Source organism: Cydia splendana, chromosome 7 (genome assembly GCF_910591565.1).
Source record: "Cydia splendana chromosome 7, ilCydSple1.2, whole genome shotgun sequence".
In the NCBI taxonomy this organism is placed as follows: Eukaryota; Metazoa; Arthropoda; class Insecta; order Lepidoptera; family Tortricidae; genus Cydia; species Cydia splendana.
This window is the reverse complement of record NC_085966.1, coordinates 8,884,591-8,906,244: the sequence shown is the minus strand read 5'-3', so window position 1 is coordinate 8,906,244 and position 21,654 is coordinate 8,884,591. Positions and strand designations below refer to the sequence as shown.

General features: G+C 38.1%; 2 protein-coding genes and 1 non-coding gene across 3 annotated transcripts; 1 reads left to right on the top strand and 2 right to left on the bottom strand.

The window, feature by feature from the left end:
• Positions 1-1,690: 1,690 nt before the first annotated feature.
• LOC134792073 (ELMO domain-containing protein 2) lies at positions 1,691-3,580 on the top strand. The gene is made up of 2 exons (XM_063763201.1): positions 1,691-2,321; positions 2,549-3,580. Exons 1-2 carry the CDS (start codon positions 1,803-1,805, stop codon positions 2,969-2,971), a joined length of 942 nt encoding a protein of 313 aa, XP_063619271.1. The 5' UTR covers positions 1,691-1,802; the 3' UTR covers positions 2,972-3,580.
• An 87-nt stretch (positions 3,581-3,667) lies between these two features.
• LOC134792072 (thioredoxin domain-containing protein) lies at positions 3,668-21,056 on the bottom strand. Its single transcript, XM_063763200.1, has 6 exons — positions 20,860-21,056; positions 20,504-20,689; positions 19,543-19,681; positions 17,885-18,046; positions 5,659-5,784; positions 3,668-4,899 (listed from the first exon to the last, which is right to left on the bottom strand). The coding sequence occupies exons 1-6, from the start codon at positions 20,990-20,992 to the stop codon at positions 4,698-4,700; spliced, it is 948 nt and encodes a 315-aa protein (XP_063619270.1). The 5' UTR covers positions 20,993-21,056; the 3' UTR covers positions 3,668-4,697.
• Trnai-aau (transfer RNA isoleucine (anticodon AAU)) lies at positions 5,019-5,090 on the bottom strand. The gene has a single exon. It is a non-coding gene; the product is annotated as a tRNA-Ile (tRNA).
• Positions 21,057-21,654: the final 598 nt, after the last annotated feature.

Below are 21,654 nucleotides of genomic sequence, written 5' to 3'. Positions count from 1 at the left end.
CTCGAGAAACAATGTAAAATAGGCCTAACGAAATGCTGTACCTAGGCCTAGGTAAGTATTTACGAAGCTACGCCGTAATCATTATAAAGCAAACTAAACACATCACAGGCAAGTAATTTTATACAATACTTAGAATAATACAGTAAAATTATACATTTAGCGTTTGCGTCAAATCCGGTAGTTCTGATTTTTTGCAGACTTATTTATGATGTTGGTCCAATGAATAATCCAAGTTGGTGACCTCGAGCGCCGAACGCAACTTTGTCAAAAATCGAAAAACCTGCGAAAATTTCGGTTTTTGTTTAGTTTTAGGCGATTCTAACCCTAAAGGACTAGTTTTTAATAGTACATTCCTTAGACGTTTTTAAAGAAGAGTAAATATGCTACAATACGAGATTAGAACTGTCTCTGTAGATTGAATAGTTTCCGAGATAGAGGCTTTCAAAATTTAGATTTTTTTGAAATTGAGCTTGTAAGCTAAGTGAGTGCAGTGAGTATGCACTTTTGACTCAGGCGATGCCGCTTGGCACGATTGTTCCTAAGGTCAAACAAAGCTGATATGAAAATGATATATAACATGCCCTAGCTCCTAAGAGTAGGAAGAAATATAGTAAAGATTGGACCTGGGGATCCGACCTTTCCCCTCCCTTTTTGGGGGGTATGCACGGTACGATCTCGTAGCTACTGGGCCAAATCAGCTTTGTTTAACCTTAGGAACAATCGTGCCAAGCGGCATCGCCTGAGTCAAAAGTGCATACTCACTGCACTCGCTTAGCTTACGAGCTCGATTTCAAAAAAATCTAAATTTTGAAAGCCTTTATCTCGGAAACTATTCAATCTACAGAGACAGTTCTAATCTCGTATTGTAGCAAATTTAGTCTTCTTTAAAAACGTCTAAGGAAGGTACTATCAAAAACTAGTCCTTTAGGGTTAGAATCGCCCAAAACTAAATAAAAACCGAAATTTTCGCAGGTTTTTCGATTTTTGACAAAGTGGCGTTCGGCGCTCAAGGTCACAAACTTGGATTATTAATGGGGCCAACATCATAAATAAGTCTGCAAAAAATCAGAACTACCAGATTTGACGCACAAGAGCCACGTTATAAAATTCTACAATTTCACTGGATTAGAAGTAATATTTTATTTGTGATCTAACTACTACTAAAAACTCACCGGCAGGCGGCGCAGTTTTCCTCAGATCTCAGATGCATTAGTTATACAATCGTGATGGAATTGTAACAAATTAAACTAAAATAAAAATAATAACGTAACTTACATTCCCGCATAAACCGCTGTCAACCAACTGTCAGTACTAGCAAAGAGAATATAGACTACCAGTAGCGTTTTAAAGCCGTGACAGACGGGCGTACAGACGGCGACCTTGGTTTGGTCAAAATATTTCTTTCTCGCTCTCACTTATAGCTGCGTCTTTAACGGACGTACGGTAGACCACCTACAGACGATAGAACGTGAACCGGACCGCGACTTTGGTCCGGTCCGAGGTCTATTCGATTGTGTGTAAGTGGTCCACGTCCGTTAAGGACGCAGCTATAAGTGAGAGCGAGAAAAAGATATTTTGACCGGACCACGGTCTCGATCCGATACGCCCGTCTGTAAGCAGCTTAAAATACCTTGGTAGTTCAGAAAACCATAGACAAATTAACAAATTATTTACAAAGGGCAACTTTATGTTCAGGAAAGTCATTGTCACTGTCAAAGAAATGTGAAATCGTCATGACAACAATTTCGTCAACCTGTAAAAATGTATAAAGTGAAAAGATAATAATTGATTAATTTATTAACATGGTTTTCTTCAATGTTTGGTCAGTACTACAATGGTATTTGAGACCTCTCATTAAATGGTTTCTCAGGAAAACAACAAGACTATGTGAGTTACAAAGGATATGTTATGGCGATAAACCTGGCGCGGAACGGTCATGCAATGTAGAAAGATCTCTGATGCTATCCCGCACTGAAGACGTAAAGCAAGTAGTTTCATATTTAGATACAGTTGTATATGAGCGACGTTTTGTTCCTTCTAACTTTCCCGAAATATTAAACCCATCTGTGGCTATAATTCTCAGAGCGAAAAAAATTAATCCAAAACTACATGATTTGTTCATTGTATCATTTCGGCGATGCCTCGAACAAATTTGGAGTTACAGAATGTTAGTACAGGGGGTAGAAGAAATGCGTAAGGCTCCCTATGACTGTACAATCCCTGATCATGAAGAGAAACTATTGAAACTTTGGAGTTTATTAGTACCCAATGAAGATCTAGAGAGTAGAGTGACCAAGCAATGGCAGTACATAGGATTTCAGGTCAGTAGATAGACAATAGCGTATGTTTTAAATTGACTTTATAAGGCAGAGGGAATATATTTCCCACATGATTTTGAACTTTATTTCAGTGATAGGGTTCAATTTTGCATAACTCCTGACACTCTTACACCTTATAAAGGGTTAAAATATTCCTATTGTAAATATTCAATGAGCATGCATCTGAACTAAATGTAATTTTGCAAGTGTTCATGTTTGTTTTTTTCCAGGGTGATGATCCCAAGACTGATTTCCGTGGCATGGGTTTGCTTGGATTGGAAAACTTGTTGTTTTTTGCTTCAGAGTATCCACAAGCTGCAAGCCATGTTCTGAGCCATTCACATCATCCAAAATATGGCTACACCTTTGCAATTGTGGGCATTAACCTAACTTCCATGGCATATTATTTGCTGAAGGATGGCTCTGCTAAAACTTACATGTTTAATGCTAAACAGTACTTACCCAATATGAATTTGTTCCACAGATTTTACTGCTACCTTTTCTATGAATTTGACAAAATGTGGATAGAATCAAAACCTGAAAATATGATGGAATTTTCAATAATATTCAAAAGATTTGAAGATGCTGTCAGAACTGAGTTAGCTGATCCAGCCTCAGTATTTAGAATCAACATAGAAATTGATACAATATAACAATGACCTGTTGCTAGTCTAATTTTTTTGGAAGGTTTTTTTAACCTCTATTTATTTTGTTCAAGTGTTGTGATGTTGGGTGCAAGTTCTTGCCACATTGCCTTGATAAAGCAATTCATTTGATCTGTCCAGTATTTACATAAAACAGATGTGAGGTGCTGCAAATTATAAATATTAGTTCAGTGTTTGGAAAAAGGTAAATTGCCACAATTTTATTGACGCCACTGTGATTCTACAAGGCATTAACCATCACAATTGTACATATAAATATTGTGTATAATCTTATTTATTGCTGTGCACTGTTTTATAAATTACATTATGTTTGTCCCATACTGAATGTATAATTAATCCTCAATTTACATGTGTGTAGTGTTAAGTACATGTCTGGTTGTAGCACATTTTTAAGTACACAACTAAAAATGTCTAACTAGTATGCATGGTTAGTACATTAGAGGTGTTTGATACTACTAGTAGTACATGGTAACCAGGGACCCTAGTAAGATAACTTGAGTGTGTTTTGTGAAGATGGTTTGTGTTTGTCAAGATTTGCTTTAAATGGTGTTCAAATAACATCTGCTTTAATGTGTGTTTGTAAATTGTAATAAATTAAGGATGCAAAAGCTAAATAAATTCAACATTATTTTATTCTTTGTTTTATTTCTGTCCAGCCATGTGAATAAATAATTCTGAAATATTTATTAATTGTGAGATTAGTACCTAATGATTTGAGGCGTAACATAGCATTAAAACTTACATGAATTGAATTCACATTAGAATAAACAAAAGTAAAGATTTCATATTCAGAATCCTGTAAATACAAATACTAGCAATTTCTATGAGTATTTCTAATTTATTTAAATTTATTAAGTTAGTTTAACCTTTTATCATGCTGAAAGTTCAAAAATGACAATTGAATGTCAATCTTACTCATTGAAAATACAACACATGTTTGAAGAGCCGTATGTGGAAAATATATCCTTAGCATGTTAAAGGGTTGACAATACATTTATATAGGAAAGGCCTCACCAACAAATTATTCCAAACATTGACTCTACTTCATTAAAAACATTTAGATTGTACAAAAGTAGAAAAATATACTTTAATGCAGTTTACTATCACCATAGATCATCTAGATTTTTACAATCCATAATCTTAATTTAGGACGGAAACCCTTAAATCTTATATCAAATCCAAAATGAGCCAGTCTCACTAACATAGTGATAGTAGACTTCGTATGGTAGGCATCAGATATATTAAAGAATACACTATTTTATAGGTTCATTTTGGATTGGCGGTCAAAAGGCTAAATAAAAAAGTTTATTCCTATATTTTTCTGGATATGTATTTAAAAGATATGTCAATCCCCTTGTCAGATAAAACTTTTAAAAAATAACGCAATTTGTTATAGAGACAATCTTGCACAAATCCACTTAGAATATATAAATGGACACAAATATTTGTACATACCAAAAGTAAACATATACTTATAACATATTACAATACATAAATGATCACAACTCATCAAGTCATCAGACTGTGTTATAAATAAATGCCGAGTCAGTCTATGACAGTGATTCTTAGCCAATGGTCCCTGGAAGCACCAGCAGAAGCCAGAAGAACTTATAAATAGAATAAGTAGATTAACATTTTGACTTGGTATTTACTTCGTAACTGTTGGTAGTCCTTGGCAAAAAAAGGTTAAGAACCACAGGTCAATCAGTACGTCCTATTTGCTCTTTTTCTCCTTTTTCGTCTCCTTCGCTGGTTTTGAACGGCCAGCTTTGACTAGCGCAATAAGAGCCGTGATGGCTACGAGGCCGAAACCGGCTCCACCGATTTGCCAAATCCAGGGGTACTTGGCCAGCAACTCCAGTGCGAGGGCGACGCCAAATTTAATCATCTCAACGCACCAGTCCACGAGTTCGTCACTAAAAAATCAATCGTAAAATTAGTTGACGTTAATTGTTTTGTTATCATTGTCATCAAGCAGTAATGTTTGCAAACGATACCTCCATGTTATAAATAAAGAAAAAAAACATAAATTCACTATCTCGGGCGAGACTCGAACTTACGACTCCGGGATATTCGCCCATCGCTCTACCAACTGAGCTACCGAGACTTACACGTTGACAGCGAATTTTGACACCATAATCCATATACCTAGGGGGGCGTTGGACAGTGAGTTTATTTTCACATATTTCCTTTATTTTAAAGCATTATTTGACCTAGTTAACCTATAGCTAGTGTTTCTTAGGCAAGTTAGAAATGACACTATCTACGCGACTAAGAAACAATATTTTGCTCTTATTGGGAAGAAGAAAACTCGTTCGATAGCTTCAACTCCAGCAAGAACTTAATTATACTTACTTACTTACTTAATGGCGCAGCAACCCAAAATGAGTCTTGGCCTCCGACACGAGTACACGCCAATTGTCTCGATCCTGTGCCTCTCGATCATCTCCCGCCAGTTATCGGCATGGAGATCGCGCAAGTCCGCTTCAACCGCATCGCCCCAGCGATACCTGGGACGTCCGATCGGCCTCCCCCCTACCGGTCGTCCCCGGTATGCCCTTTTAGCGCCGCGATCCTCCTCCATTCTCAAGAACTTAATTATAATGTCATAAAATTATATATACCTAAGAGATGCTACAATTCAAGGAAATAATTATGAAATATAATATACTTACAATGGTGATGAAACCAGAGGCACACTCTCAGCCTTTGCATTTTTGTACCAATCTTGAGCAAATGTGACGAATGATTTAACATCATTTTTAGGTATGTTGTACCTATAAACTTTACCAAGGCGGAAGCTGAAACAAACACATTTTATTGTTAAATACTTCAAAGCAAAGAATTAGCTGCAGTAAGCATTTTTTCGACTCCTTTCGTAAACTATGGTCATATCATTTGGGAAAAAAATATACTCATAAAGTTGAGAATTGAGAATCAACAATAGCGCTAGTAGCCTCCTGAGACTAAATGTACATTAGAATGTACAAATTCGTTGCAATCTAATTTGAACCTTTCATGAACCAAATAAAGTAGAATTTATTTTGTCTCATTGCTGTTTAAAACAAACGAAATTCGTTCCAATTTCCTTATAGAATAAGGTTCAAATTAAAAATTGAGAGGTATTGAGGTGGTGGTTTACACCTATTCCACAATCAATAACTCCTCAACCGTCCTACTAGGTAAAAATTATGCCGCCGAGTATGACAGCTGAACTAGATGGCGCAATACCGCGCCATATTTTTAAGTGGTAACTCAGGTAACTGAATTGTCAAACGTCAATATTAGTGTTAGAATGTGTATTGTCCTCATTAGATTGGTATGATCGTGTGTAGAGCCCTTACACTATGCCTGTATTTTTTTTTGTTTATGCATGTTGCCTCTGGTCTCTCTCTCTTCCTATCCGTCAGCCATAGCGTTAACATACAATATTAATTTGATGTCTAGATTAAATATAATATTAATATCTTTGGACAATTGCAAGTTGTGCTTTATTCTGAGCAATAAACGGACTACTTCAAGCTTATACGTGAGTTATAATTTCCATCACCTTCAGCCGGCCCTCGCTCCCATCTCTGTGTCATGCGGTACAGATGCACTGCTTAAGACCATAGGACCTCAACAGTTTATGTTCCCAGTGAAGGTAAATCCATTTTCATCTATCATCTGTATTACCGGCGTGACCTGGATTTACGCGCAGAGCAACCCAACAAGATGGCACCGCATGGTGATGACCATATTGAGGTTATACCGACTGCGAGTACACCGACTATTACGACAAATACCTCGACGGTAATGTTGGGTGGCACAGGCGTGATGGAGAAGCTGGAGGGTGCCGGAAATTTCATGAGTTGGAAATTTACAATGAAAATGATGCTCACACTAGAAGGATTATGGGACCTCATCGTGAGAACAGAAGAGACACCGCTCACAGGCTCGGATGTCGCGCGCGATCAACGTGCGCTGGCTCGCCTGTGTTTAGGCTTGAAGCCGGGGCTTTACCAATACGTTCGGGAGGCGAAATCAGCACAAGACGCTTGGAAGAAGCTGTCTGATGTCTTCGAGGATCGTGGCCTTTATAGGCGCGTGCTTCTATTGAGACAACTGCACCGTATTGAATTTTCTGACTTCAGTTCAATGTCTGCCTATATTGAGAAAGTTATGTCACTTGTGCACCAGTTATCTGACATAGACAAGACGGTGGACGATGAAGAAATTGCTGAAATATTGTTGAGCGGATTGCCACCAGAGTATGACCCGCTTGTTAGTAACTTAGAGACCCTTTGTTTGACGTCCAAGCTTTCTAGCGAGGTAGTGAGAACTAGGTTGTTACAAGAAGAGCAGAGGAAGAACTCCAATGCGTCCTCAACTTCTACTACTTCAGCGTTTGTTAGCAAAAGACAGATCACATGCAAATACTGTGGGAAACCGGGACATGTGAAGGCTAAATGCTTTAAGCTGCGACGCGAGAAGATGGCGAAGAAACGGGACAGCCAGGATCAACATGCCACTGCCTACCTAGCCCATGCTGCTGCCGCTGAACTGTACTTGGATTCGGGTTCCTCGAATCATTTAGTGAAGGACAAGGATTTGCTATGCAACCTTAAGGACACTAGTGTGCAATCCATATCAACAGCAAATAAACATCAGATGACCAGTACGAGTGCGGAGAGCTGCACCTCATTATGAACAATAAGGTTAGACATATTAAAAATGTTATGTTTGTCCCCAGTCTGTCTGTAAATCTCTTGAGTGTCTCTAAATTATGTCAAAATGGTTATATTATTGAATTTAATGCTGATGGTTGTTTCATATATGATGAAAATAGTAAAATTTCTGGCAATTATTTAGCAAAAGCTATCTGTACTAATGGCATTTATAAATTAGAGGGTTCTGTATGTAAAGGTAACTTGCCCAATAGGATGCACTCTTTGCTCCTGCAAGAGAGGCAGGAGACACCGAGCGCAGCAGTCGCTACCTCTGCGGCGGCAAATTTGTTTCATTGCCGTCTAGGCCACTTGAACATTGCAGGTATGAATAGCTTGAGAAAGCATGTGTGTGGTGTCGTGTTTCAGGGTGATGCTTATGACAAGTGTGAAGCTTGTCTTAAGGGGAAGATGGCCACCAAGCCTTTCCCTAAAGCCAGCTCAAGCAGGACTACCCAACCGCTGCAGCTCATACATAGTGACGTTTGTGGACCATTACCAGAGGCAAGCTGGGGTGGGGCGCGTTACCTGGTCACCTTTACCGATGACTTCACACGGAAGACCTTCGGATACCTCATGAAGAACAAATCGCAGGTAATGTCCCATTTTATTCAATTTAAAGCCTTAGTCGAAAAGCAACTAAATTTGCCTATAAAATGCTTACGTTCTGATAATGGTAAAGAATACTGTAATTTAAATTTTACTGAGTATTTGCAAAAACATGGTATAATTCACCAAACCACAGTTCCTTATTCGTCTTCCCAGAATGGTACGGCAGAGAGAGCATTTCGTACTTTATTTGAAAAAGCGCGCTGCATGTTACAGCATGCGTCCTTGGAAAAGCGTTTTTGGGGAGAGGCCATAATGGCAGCCATATATTTAAAAAATAGGTCTCCCACGACTGCTTTGTCCGGACGCATTCCTGAAGAAGTTTGGTCTGGGTCTAAGGTGGACCTCAGCCATCTCAGGGTGTTTGGCTGTATGGCTTATTCGCTTGTTCCTGAAAATAAAAGGGATAAGCTAGACGCTAAGGGGAAGGAATATATATTTGTAGGTTACAGTGAGACGTCTAAGGGATATCGACTAGCTGATCCCTTATGTCCTACTAAGGTGATTATCTCTCGGAATGTAGCATTTATTGAGAACAAGTTCAGAGGTTCTTATCCTCGACCATCAGAGGCTGACAGTGAAGAGCAAATAAATATTTTTAACTTTGACTGTGATACAATAAAACAGAACTGTGATAAAAATATTAATGAATCAAATTTTAATAATAATGAATTAAATTTTAATAATGATGAAATATGTGTAAGTGATAATGAATGTAATGATATTAACAGAGATAATGTTTCAATTTCAGATGGTGAGTACTGTACTGGGAGCGAGGACGAATCCGAACCCGCTGGTTTGTCTGCAAGCGAGGCCGAGCGCGACCCCGCTGGGTTGCCTGTAAGGGAGCCAAGCTCGGAGTCCGAGACTCTAGCTTCGCCGTGCGAGACCACAGCTCGGGATGGTGCCGCGACTGGTCCTGTGACTGTCGCTTCGCACACCGGTCGACCAATCCGCTCTACACGTAATGTACAACCACCGAGATTTTCCGACTATGATATGTCAACTGATAACAGTTTTATGGTCTTTGAAAATCCTTTTATCTCTGAACCACTTACATACAACGAGGCGGTGAATTCAGCTCATAGTAAGGAGTGGCTGGAGGCCATGACGCGTGAGTACGACGCACTAGTTGCAAACAACGTGTGGGAACTAGTGGATAGACCCGTAGATAAAAATATTGTTAAATGCAAATGGGTATTCAAAGTAAAATATGATGCATCTGGTAAATTTGACCGTTTCAAAGCTCGATTAGTTGCCAGAGGTTTTACTCAATGTAAAGGTATTGATTATAAGGAAACTTTTTCACCTGTCGTACGTCATTCTACTATGCGAATTCTGTTCTCGATTGCTAATCAATTTAATTTAAATATAGACCATTTAGATGTCGCCACAGCCTTTTTAAATGGCGATTTGAATGAAACTATATTTATGGAGCAACCAATAGGTTTTTGTGATAAAGATCCTAATAAAGTTTGCTTGCTAAAGAAAAGTATTTATGGCCTTAAACAGGCGAGCAGGATGTGGAATTGTAAAATACACAATTTATTATGTAAACACAATTTTGTTCAATCTAAATGTGAACCATGCGTCTATATGAGGTGTTCTGGTAATGATATTGTAATAATTGCTTTATATGTAGACGATTTTTATGTATTTTACAGTCCAAACAGCTCTATTAAAAGTTTGTTAGTTTCAATTCTTGAAAAAGAATTTAATGTAAAGAACTTAGGAGAACTAAAGAGCTGTTTAGGTATTAACGTCACTAGGGATAGAGTTAAGGGCATTTTAAAACTCGACCAAAGTGAATATATACGTAAATTGCTTGTTCGCTTTAATATGCAAAACTGTAAGGCCGTATCTACACCAATGGAAGTCAACTGTAAACTACTGAAATCTAAAAATATTGATAGTTTACAGGATGACATTTACAACTATCGTCAGCTGCTTGGGTGCCTGATGTATCTGTCCGTCTGTACGCGACCAGATATATCTTATGCATGCAGTCAGCTGAGCCAGTTCAATAACTGCTTCGATAGGACTCATTGGTTGGCAGCCAAACGGATTCTGCGTTATTTGGCAGGAACAATTCAGTACTCTTTATGTTATCATAAAAGTAAGAATTGGTTTTTAAATGCCTTTACTGACGCGGACTGGGCCAATGATGTGACCGATAGGAAAAGTTATACTGGTTTTGTTATCAAACTTGGAAATGATACGGTCAATTGGGAAGCTCGTAAGCAAAAGTGCGTGGCGTTATCATCATGTGAATCGGAATACTTAGCTATAAGTGATGTATGTAAAGATGTCACATTTATTCGAAATTTTCTTTCTGAAATTTTACCTAGACAGTGTCAGGAAATTCAATATGTTGTTTATAATGATAACCAGTCCGCACAAAGATTATTGCATGTTAATGAATATTGTCATAAGCGTACGAAGCATATAGACTTAAGGTTTCATTATGTCAAGGATCTTATCAATAAGAAATTGATTGATGTTAAGTACATGCCTACTGACAAAATGCTCGCAGATGTTTTAACTAAACCGTTATCTAAGGTCAAGCACGAGCGTTTTGTCACTTCAATGAATTTGATATAAGCATTTGGAATGTGTATCTTGTTTATTATGTTCTTTTGAATGTAGAGTCACATAGAGGTATGGCTTATCAAATGTAGAGTCACTTAATGTAGAGTTTTTTTTTTTGTGATTGCTTTATATTCTGCATTTGGTTATTTGCATTGAGCACAATAAGGGGAAGTGTTAGAATGTGTATTGTCCTCATTAGATTGGTATGATCGTGTGTAGAGCCCTTACACTATGCCTGTATTTTTTTTTGTTTATGCATGTTGCCTCTGGTCTCTCTCTCTTCCTATCCGTCAGCCATAGCGTTAACATACAATATTAATTTGATGTCTAGATTAAATATAATATTAATATCTTTGGACAATTGCAAGTTGTGCTTTATTCTGAGCAATAAACGGACTACTTCAAGCTTATACGTGAGTTATAATTTCCATCACCTTCAGCCGGCCCTCGCTCCCATCTCTGTGTCATGCGGTACAGATGCACTGCTTAAGACCATAGGACCTCAACAATTAGGACAACCAGATTTACCGCATAATATACGAGGCCGTACAACGCAATCTTCTGATATTAAATTTCTAGCACGAATATTTCTTCTACAATTCTGCTAAAAGACCCTACTCAGTGCATAACTTTATTAAACAGACAATCAAATCGAGGCCGACTTACTGTTATTACCCAGAATATAAGAAGCCTAAACTGTAACTTTAATAACTTACAAATATTATTAACTAGCTTCCATTTTGAATTTGATATAATAATTTTAACAGAATGTTGGTTGTCTGCGGATTCTGTTATACCAATTATGCCTAATTACCGAAGTTATTTTACTCAGAAATATCTTAATCAGAATAGTGGTGTTGTAGCTTACGTTAGAGAAGGACTCGACGTACAGGTAACAGAACCGGATCTAGATGAGGCAAACTGTCTCCTTATTACACTTAGACATAATTTTGCTATCGTAGGGATACACAGACCACCTTGTTTTAGAAATATTAATCTTTTTATCACAAGCCTAGACCTCCTACTTCAGAGCATCAAGCGCTATCCAAATATGATAGCCATGGGTGACCTTAACATTGATATAAAACCACAAACCAATGATCACAGAAGTTGCGACTACTTAAATACTGCGGCTTTTCATGGTCTTATACCAAGGCACTACCTCCCGACGCGCCTTGACAACTGTCTGGATCATTGTCTTATTAAATCTCGACTCTCTGCACTAACTTTTGTATGCGAGACCACCGTCACCGACCACTGTTGCGTATTTACATCTATTTGCAATGTAGGAGCTCTTGCTACTAACACGCATAGGGTAAAACATAAAACTATGTATAAAACTGCAGCAGAAGAAATATTAACCGTCGATTGGGGCCAAGTCCTGGAGTGCTCTGATGCTTGCACGGCAACTGATTTATTTCTGTCAATGGTATCAACTATCTTGGATAAACATACTGTTTCCCACGTAGTGCCTAATAGAAGGAAGGCTCATAAGCCATGGATTACGCCTGGTCTCCTCCGTTGTATTAGGTTTCGAGATCGACTGCACATACAACTTAGGAAACAACCTAATAATCAAGTTCTACAAGTTTCATATAAAAGATATCGTAATACGTGTAACCGTATTCTAAATAATCTAAAGCGTAACTTCGAACGCGATTTAATAAACAAAAATAAACACCCCCCGCCGCCACCGCCTGTTGCTACCTTTATTTACAATGTAAATCTGTTTTTGTATTTTTTTTTCTTTGTGGTGCAATAAAGTGTATTTACTTACTTACTTACAATTTAAAGAAAACTTGGGAAGTAATAAAGGATATATGCCACATTAGTAAACAAAAAGCTGAACCCTTTGATATCCTAAAAATAAAACATAATCCTCAAGAGTCAGTAAATTTTATTAATGATTACTTCAGTAACGTTGGACAAAATCTTGCTGAAAAAATGCTATACAAACTACAACAATCAAACATCTGCCAATAATTACTATGCAAGCCCTGCCAATTCCATTGTCTTACTACCGACCGATTCTACGGAAATAAAAACCCTTATACTATCCCTAAAAACCAGCTCTTCTGCAGGATGGGATGGAGTTTCATCTTCGTTCCTTAAGCTATGCGTGGACTCCATATCTCAACCTATAGCTCACATCTGCAACCTGGCTCTGACAACTGGTGTTTTTCCAGAAGCACTTAAAAAGTCTATAGTAATTCCCATTTACAAGTCGGGTGACCACAGACCAACCCCTATAGACCGAGCTTATAGGACGACTCGCGGTCACCGTCCGTATGGTGTATAGGTCAAATATAAGATTGTTCGCGCGCCGCTCCGATCAGTTGCGCCCAAGGTTACGACCTGTTAGCAGTGTGCACGAGTCTTAAGAAAATAAATCGTAAACTATTGAATTCATTGGGAAATCATGGGATATTGCAGCGTAAAATGGCGTGGCAAGTCATCTAAGACATCTACTTACGAAACAGATGGAATAACATCCCACAGGAAAGTCAAATTCATTATTTCATTGAATAATGTTTCTTGTCCGCGGGGTTCATTTTATACTGGTCAGTAAGCAGAGGCGAAGTATGTCCGTCCCTTTTCGTCAACTTGAAAATGCAATGCGCTATCCCTTTCCCTTTCGACTAGTGATGGTTTTTCAGTTGCGGAAACTTCGTGCTTCGTCATACCGTATTGTACCATTTTAGACATAATATATAGGTAATATGTTGTGTAAGTTTTTTAGAATCCTCTAGACCAGCGGAGCAGTTAGGCCGCATGTCACGAGATGGACCTGATGATGAACTTCAAAGAAGTGCGAGGGCACTCGGTGTTGGTTTGTGATAGACATATGTTGTATGGGTTTTTTAGAATCCTCTAGGTGAGCAGTTAGGTCTCATGTCACGAGATGGACCTGATGATGAACTCCAAAGAAGTGCGAGGGAACTCGGTGTTGGTTTGTGATAGACATATGTTGTATGAGTTTTTTAGAATCCTCTAGGTGAGCAGTTAGGTCTCATGTCACGAGATGGACCTGATGATGAACTTCAAAGAAGTGCGAGGGAACTCGGTGTTGGTTTGCAATAGGCATATGTTATTGGTCCATTTGAATATGTTTTCAATACAACCTTCTATGACCTTAATAAAACGGACAAAAGAAAATAATTGTATGAGATTTTGGCGACACTTTTTTCTCGTATCGAAAGAGATTGCGATTCTGAGTGGAAATAATATAAAAATTCTAAACTTTAAAATTCATGTTCTGGGTACTTTAAGCAGAAATGCCCTAATATGTTAAGTAAAAATTTCAGGTACATTGTTAAATTACTTAATGAAATATTAAATTAATCAATATAATTATTAAGTAAGTTTACTCTAAGTATACTAAATTGGTAACAATTTTACCACAATAAATTTCGGTATCACTGGTAGCAGTACCCACTACCTGTAATGAACATGTCCCATCCCTACGCTTGCACGTGTCAGCGCGCCATGTTTGAAACGACCAATCGCAACGCCGTGAGCACCCCTCCCGCACCTCACAGTTTGGTGATTTGCATCGGGAACAAAATGGCCAATATTAGGTTTCTAGAGGCGGTGTTCTGTGCGGGTGACAGACACAGCATTAATAACTATCGTCCAATTTCCCTCCTCCCAACTCTAGGGAAAATCCTGGAAAAGGTTATAAATAAGCGCCTGTTGCATTACCTCGAATCAAATAAATTTATTTCACAAAACCAGTATGGCTTCCGGAAGCACATCTCCACGTCTGACGCTTTAAATCACGTTGTTAGTTTAATATCTCGTAAACTTGACTCTAACTATAAATGCCTGGGCGTGTTCTTAGACTTAGCAAAAGCCTTTGATACCGTTTATATTCCATTGCTTCTAAATAAAATGGAACACCTTGGTATCAGAGGAATTCCACTACATTTATTTTATAGTTACCTCAGCGGAAGAACACAGTCTGTCAGGGTGGGTGAATACATGAGTGACGAGCAGCCTCTATCTTTCGGTGTTCCCCAAGGCAGTGTGCTCGGTCCAACCCTTTTTCTTATATTCATTGACGGACTCTGTCGCTTACAACTACAAAATGCGGATATTACCACTTTTGCTGATGACACGGTTTTAATCTTTCATGGATCCACGTGGGATGAATTTAAAAACAATGCGGAATTGGGCTTAGCTAAAGTCATTGAGTGGCTCAAATCCAACATCCTCTCTCTGAACCTTGATAAAACTAAATATATTACCTTTAGCATAAGGAATTCCACCCAGCCAGATAATACTTTCAGTATCAAGGCCCACTCGTGTACTTACCCCTTCCTATCTTCTTGTAGTTGCTATAAGCTGGAGTCTACAAGAGTAACTAAGTATCTGGGACTACTTATTGACCAAAATCTTAATTGGATCTCTCAGATCAATTTACTCTCATCACGCGTTATAAAACTTATCTATATCTTTAAAAATATTAGACACCTAGGCGAATCACTGGTAAAGAGTGTTTATTTTGCTTTGTGTCAATCCATAGTAACATATGGTATTGAAGCTTGGGGAGGAGCCAAGAAATCACATCTGATAAAAATTGAACGGGCCCAGCGTGCTATTATCAAGGTCTCAACTTCTAAAAAAATAAGTTATCCCACTGCTCTCATCTATAAGGAGTTTGATGCTCTGACTGTTAGACAGCTATTCATCGTGGCTCTGATTTCCAGACAACACAAGAACACTTCTGGTGTAAAAACTCTGCAAAGACGACGGGATCGAGTCTTTAACATACCACCCTGTAAAACAAAATTCGCTCATAACTTTCAGTTCTTCTTAGGACCCTTCCTGTACAACCGCTTAGCTAAACACATATATCTGCAGAAGTACACCAACAGAAATTGCAAAATTGCTGTAACTGCGTATCTCAAGCAACAAAATTATGAAGATACAGAATCACTACTTAAGATATCATCCTGATAATATGAAACAACATAACATATAGATAACATAACCAAAGACCTCGAATTGATTTTATGTAGAAGTATGCTTTTCCTGCTGAGCACTGTTGTCTGGCTATACTGTGTATTGTTACGTTTTGCCGACCGTTAAGTTTTATTTGCACCTATATATATACCTACACACATTTATTTCTTGTTTTATAACTTAAAACTTCCATACCACATATAGCACACACACAGACACACCATGACTTCACAGACATATCACACGCACAACATACACTAAATAGCACTTACAAATTATACATTTTTTGCATGTAAATCTAGTACTTAAGTTTATAACATAGCCTGTTTTTATTATTTTAATGTATTCACTCTGATTCATTACCTATATGGGGTGACCAACTATGACATCATGGACCGCGGGCAGAAGGGGAAGGGGGTACCTTGCCGTAATACAGTGTAAACTAGTACGGAGGGTAGCTTGCTTTCGCTATACCTTGCATATCCATAAAAGTAAAAATATATCCATATGTATAGCAATGTACCACACCGCATTTTGTACCTAAGTTAAGTTCTTATGTAAAGTAAGCAATAAATATATTGATTGATTGATTGATTGATTAACCCTTTGAACGCTACGCCTATCGTGTGTGGCGCGTTATCCTAAGCCTTGTCGGAATGCACGAAGATTGATATTGGGATGTAGCCGCGCGCGTCAGCGTCAGTTAACGTCGTTAGCGGTCAAAGGGTTAATAACTCTTTGTTTTGATTGTTTTAACTATAACTTGTCTAAGAGGGCCTACCACGAACACCGAAGTTCGCGAATTGCGGGCATCTTTCTCTGTCACTCTAATTACGCCTTAATTTATGGGAGTAAAAGAGAAACATGCCCGGAATTGGCTTCTTTGCTACTAGTCAAATCAGCTTCTTTTTTAGAACTGTCAAAACGATTTGCTAATATGGAATTTATATGAAAACGTGCATAGTGACGTCACGGTCAACTCACCTATTTTTTTTATTTCAATCCGATTTAATATATATGTCGTAGTCAGATCGTATAATCCGCCGTATTACATTACGGCTAGCCGTTATCAAAAACAGGGGCGTTTTGAAATGCGGCGGTTCGACGATTAGCCGGATTGTCATTGCGATACGTTCTTCAATAAGGCGGCCAACGTTTAGCCGCATCGTACTACTATTTTAGATTGTAGAGTGACCAGTTCTTTCGGTCGCCTACGTAACCGGAGTTTGACAATGTTTGCAATTTAATTTATTTTTACCATGTTCCCACCGCACTACATGTGTTTATTTTCCAAAACATTTCCTTCGCAACTTAAATAGACGGAGCCCCGCAAGCGGGGCTCCTATTTCTGGGCGGTTTGCCCTTCGGGCATCTGAAGCTACCTAACGAACCTAACCTACTTACCTACCTACGCTTTTTTCCCCAAAGTGTAATGTTTTCACGGACGTCTCACTAAATCAATAGGTAGGTAGGTTAGGTTCGTTAGGTAGCTTCAGATGCCCGAAGGGCAAACTGCTCAGAAATAGGAGCCCCGCGAAGCGGGGCTCCGTCTAGTTAAGTTGCGAAAGAAATGTTTTTTGAAAAGAAACAGTCCGACGAACTCCAGATTTGATGGACACCCCAGCGTTTGTCAGGCAGCGCCACGGGTGTTAAAAATGGGAACTAAAAACTGTCAAAGCGGCGGCTAATGACTCGCTGTATTACATTACGGCTAGCCGTGTTGAAGAACGTATGGCGCCGAATACATTCCAGCGGATTCTCATTCAGCCGCATTCAATCCGGCTAATCGTTAAACCGCCGCATTTCAAAACGCCCCTGTTTTTGAAAACGGCTAGCCGTAATGTAATACGGCGGATTATACGATCCGACTGCGACATATACAAATCGTGGTTAAAACTAACCGCTATCTATGTTTTTCTAATAATTATCTGGTGTTTTATTTCGTGCACAGTGTGTAATAATTTATTTTAAGTAGAGGAACGTACCTAATTTGCCAACTTTACGTTGTTCGCGGTAGGCCCTCAGTACTTACAATAAGAACGCTGGCAGCTTAGAGACCTGGAACCGCTTGGCAGTATTGAGGCCGGCTAGATTGGCGTCCATGCGCGCGACGTTGATTCGGCCGCGTAGAGTCGCGCCCACGCCTTCCCATACTGCGTGCAGGCGCTGGCATTCCACGCATGAAGCACCGTAGCTGGGAAATTAGTTTTAAACGATTATTTTTTAATCATCAGAGTAGTTATTTTTCGTAATATGTCCCAAGGCACTGGGCTAGAACCGCGAAAATCGAACTTCGCAAATTGCGAGCATCTTTCTCTGTCACTCTAATTAAAACTAACTAACTATTTTGGCTCAGCGATCCAAAGAGAATCTTGGCCTCCGAAACGAGAGCGTACCACCTGTCACTCTAATTACGCCTAAAAAAAAAGAGAAAGATCCCCGCAATTTGCGAACTTCGGTTTTCGCGGTAGCCCTCTGGCTTGTAACAGTGATAACTGATAAACCTTTAGAGTGATAAATAAAAAATAAAGCAGCAACAGAATTTCATACAATGATTCTTGGGATGCCCCTTAATACGCCTAACATTAATTGTCATAACAGTTTCGGCATAACATAATTGTGCATAACATTGACAGGCATAATATTAAAAAAGCATACCACTTATTGCGCATAATAATGAATCCCGCATTAAATATGCATAACATTATTAACTATAACTTTATTTGGCACAAAATGAATTAGCATAATTTAATAAAGCAAGAGAATTAGATGGATGAAGGCAAAACCAACTCGGTTAGGTCAGGTTCACAAGGCTAAGGCAGGATCGAGCGAAACGAAGCGAAGCTTTTACGAAGCGAAGCTTTTGTAACAAATAATAATCTTTTTGCTGTAAAACATTATTAAGGCGTAGTACGTTCGAGTTCTTCTTTTTTTAATTAATTTAGGATTTTATAGGTTTTAGAAATAATTTTCATATTTTGATTTTTCTGTGCAAATTTATTTAAAGTGCATTTTAGACCTATTTTAGTGTTTTTTTTTATCGAGTAAAAGTCAAAAACAGGATTCGAATCGCTGAAGACCCTAGAGAAAAGCCGCAAAATTGCTAATAAAATTCTTGGCAACCGTATTGTGATATTTGTGATCTAAAAAAGCACTACAATAACTTAAAACTTCGTTTTCTGAACCTACGGAACCTTAATTGGAGCCGCTTTGTCTACATTTTTATTAATTTGCCTTTTATATTTATACCATTTAATAATTATGCAAAGTAACTTTATGCTTATTATATTTATCCCAAGTCATTGTTATGACAATTTACGTTATGCGCATTAACATTATGCGTACTCAGTTATGCGGAATAATGTTATGCGATTTAGAAATTATGCGTAACATACGTTATGCCGATTTGAATTAAGAGTATTACGTTATGCGAATTAATATAGACCCTGATTCTTGAGATATTACCTGCCAAATGCTTGGTGACAGATGGACAACACAGCTCGCCTTTTAGGTATAGAAACCAAAAATAGGTTTTGTGAGTCTTGCTAGAACTACGCGCAAAGTGCGTAGCTGATAACACGCTTCTTTCTGTTTGTAGCGAAAAAAATTAAGAGCAAACTTTTTTTTCTGTTTTCCTCACTTAAATACACTTAATAATTAACTTTTTTGAAAGTTAATAAGTAAACTTACAACATAATAAACCAGTCTCCGGTAGTTGCTCCAGTAGCAGCTTGCGTTATGTGCTCAAAGATTTTATCATTGAGTTCTTTGACTACCGGTGATTGGTTCTTTTCCAAAAACCCGTAGATTTCATTTTCATCAGGCTCACCTGCAGAAACAAGATGATTGATTTAACATTTAAAAAAAACATATCACAGAAAGGATGCCACTCAGCAAGTAGTGACAAGAAGTCATCATCATCATCAATCATCAAACATTAAACCTAAAAATAGACATAATAAATAATATTTTTTTAAGCAAAACTTAATTAGACTTGCCACATAAAATATAAATTTGGGAAGGAAGAGAGAGGGCTAGAAAATTTTATCAACTTAATAGCACATTTGTTCTGCCATTCATTGGCTACAGTATGAATAAAGGATACCTTGTAATCCTTTACTAATGTAACCTCTTTTTTTAATTAAAATTCAAATTAATCACTTCAATCAGGCACATATCGCTGGCCCAATATTACAGGGTTCTATGTTTCACTTTTATTGAACTGAAATTTAAACATTGTCATAGTGACCTTAAATCGAATCCGGAAAATGTAACATTGAACCCTGTAATATTGGGCCAGCAATATGTGTCGCTTAGCTTCAAACTCGGGTAAATCCATTCAATCTCAGCAAATATCTACCGCATTACCTTTTCTTAATACCAATGATGGATGGATTTACCCGAGTTTGAAGTTAAGCGACTCACATTGTCTTGCACATGCCACAGCTCATGGGAGCCTGGGGTCCAGAATTATTGGTGTTTACTCAGCCACATAGTAGCCAGATACCTATTAATAACATTGTTATATCACTTTAATAATATGGTAGATAAGAGAAAATGCATATCAAGCTTTTATCTACAGTGCATCTATAAATAATTATTTGAAATAGATAAGGTGAAATATTTATTCACTAAATTATAAATATCTTACCACTGTACAATAAAGGTATCCCATGTCTAAAAAAGACAATTGCAGGTTCCTTGGTCGGGCTGTACAGCCTGGCCAGGTGGCTATTCAAAACCTTAACTGTATCTGCATTTAAATGCTTCTTAAAGTCTTCCTTCAGTCCTTCCAAATTGTTGTTCAACTTTGTACATACATCACAATCAGGTTTAGCTGAAACAAAAAAGTTTTTCATTCACTTTTAACTCTTACAAACATTACTTAAGTACAACAATTGATACGAGATTTATTAAATACCGCCTAAGAGTATATAATACATTATTAAATCGCATAAACAGAAGATCATTCGTATTCATTTATTGTTAGAAGAAACAAATACTTACTGAACAATACGATAAGTTTTTCTCTGTCCTTTATCAATTGAAGTAACTCGTCATCACTAACTGTTTGCAATACTCCACTTTCTGCATTAATTAAACTTAAGAATAAAACTAAAAAACTAAGTTTAAGTAGCATTTTTATAAATTTGTTTCACTTAAATACGAGAGTCGAAATAGGTTAGGAAATTCTCTGACTCGACTGACTTGTCCATTGTCAAAGTTTTTTTTAACAGACCACCTGCTTGACGCAGGAGTTTTCACACAAAAGGAGCTAGTACTGTCAGAAAAGTTAATAAGTAAAAGGTATTCTATTTGTATAAAGCTAAAGTTTAATTTCGATTGGCAAGGAGGAAGAAGGAAAATGTGCCGAGCGAGAGACAAGAGGGAGACCTCTGTCCCTTTCTAAATGTTGCCATAGAGTTAAACGCTTCACATATCTTAAGCCCGCTGCACACTCGTGCGCGAATCGCGGCGCGAAGCCGCAAACGCGAGTGTGAACAGCACATGAATCTAGTATTAAGGCCGTAACACACTATCGCACCGCACCAAGGTCATTGTGCGGTGCGATAGTCTGTTACCACTATTAAAACTGGATCTGGCATGAGGGTGGGGAGAAGTGACCGAACAGGATAGTCTTATGTATCTTTCAGTAGGAGTAGCAGCGAAGGAGCTATTATTGTTTGTCCTTGTCACAGTCTCACATTTTATTTGTTCCCCACCGTTTTTTAGTATGGATTATGGTGGGCAACAAATGAATTCGACCAATCACAGTGTCGCATTTGCGTATGTTTTGTCCCT

Bases quoted from the DNA above. Each gene is read 5' to 3' on its own strand.
- LOC134792073 (XM_063763201.1), top strand. From the start codon at position 1,803: ATGGTTTTCTTCAATGTTTGGTCAGTACTACAATGGTATTTGAGACCT. The intron at 2,322-2,548 runs GTCAGTAGATAG...GTTTTTTTCCAG, and splicing joins GGCAGTACATAGGATTTCAG to GGTGATGATCCCAAGACTGA.
- LOC134792072 (XM_063763200.1), bottom strand. From the start codon at position 20,992: ATGCTACTTAAACTTAGTTTTTTAGTTTTATTCTTAAGTTTAATTAAT. The intron at 5,785-17,884 runs GTAAGTACTGAG...TGTTTGTTTCAG, and splicing joins AAGCTGCCAGCGTTCTTATT to CTTCCGCCTTGGTAAAGTTT. The intron at 4,900-5,658 runs GTAAGTATATTA...TTGATTTTTTAG, and splicing joins CCTCTGGTTTCATCACCATT to TGACGAACTCGTGGACTGGT.